The sequence below is a fragment of the Mugil cephalus genome, chromosome 7, assembly GCF_022458985.1.
Source record: "Mugil cephalus isolate CIBA_MC_2020 chromosome 7, CIBA_Mcephalus_1.1, whole genome shotgun sequence".
Taxonomy (NCBI): domain Eukaryota; kingdom Metazoa; phylum Chordata; class Actinopteri; order Mugiliformes; family Mugilidae; genus Mugil; species Mugil cephalus.
In genome coordinates, this window is record NC_061776.1 from 25,896,709 (window position 1) to 25,902,708 (window position 6,000).

Below are 6,000 nucleotides of genomic sequence, written 5' to 3' on the forward strand. Positions count from 1 at the left end.
ATCAGCATGCCTCTCACTTTATTTCACAAATATATGACTCTTCCCAGAAACTGACAACAGATCCAGCAAACATAAATCTTGAGTTCTCTTCGTTTTATTCTAACCTTTACAAATCAGAACCTCCCCCTGATACCTCGGTCATGGAGTCATTTCTTAATAATTTAGATATACCAACTGTAAATAAAGAATTAGCAGAAAATTTAGATAAACCATTATGTCTACAAGAAATCACTTATTGCATTTCTCTGATGCAGAATAATAAAAGCCCCGGCCCAGACGTTTTCTCAGCTGAGTTCTTTAAAAAGTTTGCTGTACAGCTTGCCCCTTTATTACTAGATGTTTTCAATGATTCGTTAGAACGGGGTGTTTTGCCGCCAACACTAAATGAGGCGCTGATATCTCTTATACTTAAAAAAGATAAAGAACCAAATTTATGTAGTAGCTATAGACCAATTAGCCTGCTTAACAATGATGTGAAGTTGCTGGCAAAGATACTGGCATGCCGACTTGAGACATGCCTCCCTGAAATTATATCAGAGGATCAAACTGGCTTTATTCTGGGCCGTCAGTTGTCATCTAGTGTACGTAGACTTCTAAATGTGATCTTGACTCCCTCTTCTTCTCCAAATCCTGAGATGGTTATTTCACTTGATGCGGAGAAGGCATTCGATCGGGTGGAGTGGCAATATCTGTTTACAATCCTCCAGAAATTTGGATTCGGCCCTAGGTTTATCTCATGGATTCGTCTTCTCTACTCTGCTCCGTTGGCAAGAGTTAAAACAAATTCAGAAATTTCGCCCCCTTTCCCTCTTTCGCGTGGCACGCGCCAAGGATGCCCCCTTTCACCGCTGCTTTTTGCTCTCGCTATAGAGCCTCTGTCTATTGCCCTGAAAGCTTCCATATTATTTTCAGGTATAATCAGAGGAGGGGTTGAACACAGAGTAGCACTATATGCTGATGATTTATTATTATATGTTCGAGACCCAGTAAATTGTGTTGGTGGAATAGTAAATCTGTTAGAGACCTTCGGAATATTTTCTGGTTATAAGCTGAATATCACAAAAAATGTGTGTTTTCCTGTTAACCAGTTAGCAAAATTGATTTCTCCTGACGTGCTGCCCTTCCATCTATCTCCTAGTGGCTTTAAATACTTAGGTGTAAACATCTCACATTCCTTTAGCTCACTTTTTAAGAATAATTTTGTGGAATTGACTGAGAAGATTAAATTAGACCTACAGAGATGGGGTGTGTTACCTCTTTCACTAGTGGGTCGTATCGAAACAATTAAAATGAACGTATTACCCCGGTTCCTATTTCTTTTTCAAACTCTCCCTCTCTTCCTCTCCAAACTTTTTTTAAATCACTCAACACCATTCTACTTTCTTACATCTGGGCAGGCAAGCCCCCCAGGATTCAAATATCTATCCTCCAGAGGCCCAAACAAGATGGGGGCCTTGCACTTCCCAATATGCAGTTGTATTACTGGGCCGCTAACCTCCAAAAGCTTAAATCATGGTATCATTTCCCTGACACTAGCTGGTGTGTTATAGAAGCTAGCTCTTGCACTTCATCCTCTCTACCTGCATTGCTTTTTGCTCTGCTCACAACCCGCCCCTCTCAGTATACTAATAACCCTGTTGTACTTTCCTTGCTAAAAATCTGGAAACAGTTCAGGCAACATTTTGGATTAAAATCTTCCTCTGTCCTTTCCCCTATTTGCAACAACCACCTGTTTCTACCTTCTCTGCTAGACCCAGCTTTTAAATTATGGAAAAAGAAAGGCCTGGTTTCTTCCTGTGATCTTTTTCTAGATGAAACATTTGGTAGTTTGGAAAACCTTGTCACTAAATTTGGCCTGTCAATTCAAGGTCGATTTAGATATTTCCAACTTCGTAGTTTTGTAAGGACTAATTTTACATCTTTTCCTAAACTGCCTGAGAAAACTATTTTAGAGAATATAATGTGTCCATCATCAAAATCACAAAACAGCATTGGGTCAATTTATAACCTTTTACTCTTTTCACAAGTATCTTCCCTTTCATGGCTCAGGGGCACATGGGAAAAAGAGCTCGGGCTGGGGCTGGACGAGGACTGGTGGAGAGAGTCACTGCTTAGGATCAGCTCCACTTGTACTTGTGCTCGTATGAGCCTTATTCAGTTTAAAGTGGTTCATAGGGTCCACTATACTAAGGAGAGGCTAAAGAGATTATTTCCTGATACAGATGATTCTTGTGTTAGATGCTCTCTCTCCCCAGCAGACCACACACACACGTTTTTCTCCTGCCCTAAGCTCAACTCCTTCTGGTCGTCTTTCTTCAACTCCCTCTCTGTAATTCTGGGTATCCCCCTGACCCCTTGTCCCTTAACTGCTATTTTTGGTGTGTCTCCTATGGGCAAGTTTAATAAATATCAGGCTGACCTTGTTGCGTTTGCTGCCCTCATAGCCAAGCGACGCATTTTGTTACATTGGAAGAGTCCTAACCCCCCTGGCACAACCTCCTGGTTAAAAGATTTAATGTCTTTTCTTCATTTAGAGAAAATCAAACACACAGTCAGAGGATCTGTGAAAAGATATCACAGAATATGGGACCCCTTTCTTTCCTATGTCAGCTCTTTAACTTTGATAGACTCGAGCATAATTTTTTTTTTATTTTTATTTTTTTTTTTGTTATTGTGTGTTTCATTAGTATTGTTATTATTATTATTACTATTATTTATTTATTTACTGTTATTATTACAATGGTTGCTATTCTATTATTTTCTTTTTTATTATTATTATTAATTTTTTCTTGACCTTTTATTTACCACATAAAGCGAACTTTGTACATTGAGCATTGGGCTGGGTGGGTGGGTGAATCGGGGGTGTTGGTTATTTGGTATTTTGTGTGGACGCTCTCTTACAACTAGATTTACCTCTAGAGAAAAGGAAGCAAGAAAATGTCAGACTTCCTACTTACAGCTGATTTGTGTTTTGTCTGTAAAATGCTTTGAAGTTTGCACAATAAACATATTATAAAAAAAAAAAAAAGAATATTTTATTCAGAACAGTCAAACATATAATATAATTACTTCTCAATCATTTAATAATGAAACTCATTGTTTGTTGTATCTACTGTCTAGATTTATTGCAGCGACATGTGACAGCACTTTCACATTCATGATATTCACAGAGATAGATGATTGGATGAGTAGATATTTAATAATTTAACATGTTGTCAACATTAGTACAATCAATGGAAATGACAGTTTGTTCATTCTGCTGACAGACACCAAGAGACATAGACTGTCCTTATGTTTTTACTGGTAAAATCAATTCTCTCATTTGGTTTAAATTAAAATATCAGAATAGTCTTAAACCACTTGATGCTGATGACATCGTGCTTTTAGATCTAAACCTGAGAAATGGATAATTATTAATTAATTAATTAAAATATTACTAACAACTAACAGCTGGATGATTTAACACTGACATGGTCTGAACATGGATCAAAGTTCATACAAATATGCTGATAATAATAAAAAATACAACAACAAAAATACTGCTGCTATAAACGCTGATATTTTTCTTTTTACAGTGTCTTCATTGTTGTGATGAATGTTCTTAATTTAAGTTCATGTGAACAAAGACAACTAGTCAAAAGAAGTTTGATATGTTTTTATTGTTTGGAAAGGTATGCACTTACAGGATTACATCAAGCAATGAACAAGTGAAGAAAGAGATTAGAAGAAAGAGAGAGAAAGCAGAGAGACAGTGGAAGCAGTCTGAGAGTCCCAGTGAGTCAGGTCAGGACTGGGAACACTGGTCTCTCCTCAGTGTCTCTGAGACTCTCTGAGTCTGGGAGCTCTGGCTGGCCTCACAGCTCACAGAGACCACCTTGCTCCACTGGTCTGCAGGGAGCCTCAGGGTGCTGGTCCAGCTGTAGTGGCCGTCCTTCTGCAGCACCCCGGGGCTCCTGCTCTCCTCCCACTTGAGGGTGCTGCTGCCCTGCAGCTTCCAGGACAGAGTCCAGTCTGAGGGGAAGCCCTTGTTGGCCAGGCACGTAACGGTGGCCTTCCCCTGCTCCAGCTGCTCCACGGAGGGAGGCAGCACCGTCAGGGTGGGGGGGGCATCACCTAGGAGGACAGGGAGCACACAGCTGTCAATCAAACAGCAGACACTTGGACACCTTGACTGTGAGCAAGTCCATTTCCTCCTTGAAGAACTTTCTGTCAGATGCTTTTTCTGCTCCACCAGTCACTCACTCACACATGGTTTCACTTCCCTTCCACAAAGCTCTCATGAATATCAGCACAGAGACAATCATCATCCAGTTTGACCTCAAATATGTCCAACTACACTGGAAACTAAAGAAGCACATGTCTCAACATTTCAAGAAAACTTTGTCTTCAACATCATCAACATCTGAACCAAACATGACTTCAAAGGATTTAGTGGAAACAAGCAGAGAAAAGCAGCTCACTGCCACAAAATGATCTTCATGAGGAGTTCAATCATTATTTAACAAACTCTTGACATGATTTCAAAGTAAATCTCAAATCTAAAATTACATTTACAAATCCACATCTTTATCTTCACTCTGTCCAGTTTGACGTGACACAAGTCAAATTGAATCCATCCTAACAACAGTTATTTTGATGTCACATTAGAAACTGATCATAGGAGGAATGAAGTTTGATCCTTTCTACTCTTCAAGGTTTGAAATTTCACTTTGACACAAACATGAGAATCAAACTTCATCAACGCTGATCTGAGTTAGTCTCCATGCGGAGATAGAAACATGAAGACTGAAACTGTTGGAAATAAAACAGACACATTTGACTCTTCTTCAAACTGTCATGAAAAGGATTTGAAAAGATGAATCTACAATCTAGTATTTAGTAAATACAGTAGAAACTTACTTCCAACTTCCAGTCTGGTTCCTCCACCGAACGTGTACCACAGTGATACAAACTCATTGAGCCGCCGTACAAAAACCTCTGACTGGAGAGAGACACGTCTCTCTGACTCTTTCAGACTGAACTAAACCTACAAGCTCTCAACATTCAACTTGACCACTAAAACCACAAATAAGAATTTGTCCTCCGAATCACACTAATGGTTTATATTCATTGATATGAGTCTTAAAGATGTGAAGTTAACTTTGTCTCTTGGTGCAGAAATATAAATAAAACATATCACATGGAAAGATGTTTAGATTTCCTGCCTGATGAATAAAAGTCAAGAAAATAAAAAGAGAGAACAGCCTGAAAAATAAAACAGCTTCAAATTTGACTTACTTCCAACTTCCAGTCTGGTTCCTCCACCGAACGTGTACCACAGTGATACAAACTCATTGAGCCGCCGTACAAAAACCTCTGACTGGAGAGAGACATGGTTCTCTGACTTTGAAACAAACAAACTCAACTCAGTCATTCACTGTTTGGATCATTTTGTCAGCTGATAAGAAAACTGGAAACAACACAGTGAAACACATTTAATGGATTCATTTATGACATTTATAATCAATATAAAATATATTGCTTTTTATAAATGTTAAAATGATTCATTTTGAAGACAGATATATGGTTGTTTAAAAAAGCTAATAGTATGACACATGTATTCATTTATATTAGAAATTCATACATATGAAAGAAAAATATAAAAGAAGCAAATTAAAAGTACAGACATATTGCTCATCAATTAGTCAATGGATGAGCAATATGTCTGTACTTCTAAAATAAATAAAAGAGATTAACAAAGTAGACAGTGATATATGTCCTGAAGAGTAAACCTAAAATCTTTCAACAACTTCCTGATCAATACAACAATAAAGTGATTGATCCATTGATCAACAGCATGATCAGAGTGATCCAAGTCCCTGTTGGAGTCACTCAGAGCATTTCCATACAGAGTAACTTTGCATCAACAGCACCATGCTCCAGTGCTCTGGGAGACTTTATAGTCCTGAGAGTTCAACACTGGATGACTGACAGCTGTCCTTCATGACAACAGAAGCCACA

At 38.5% G+C, this 6,000-nt stretch overlaps 1 gene segment (V, D, J or C); it reads right to left on the reverse strand.

Moving 5' to 3' along the window:
• Nucleotides 1-3,640: 3,640 nt before the first annotated feature.
• On the reverse strand, nucleotides 3,641-5,413 carry LOC125010678. The segment is given in 2 exon segments: nucleotides 3,641-4,113; nucleotides 5,278-5,413. Coding segments are annotated over 2 exon segments (465 nt in total).
• Between the last annotated feature and the right edge of the window lie 587 nt (nucleotides 5,414-6,000).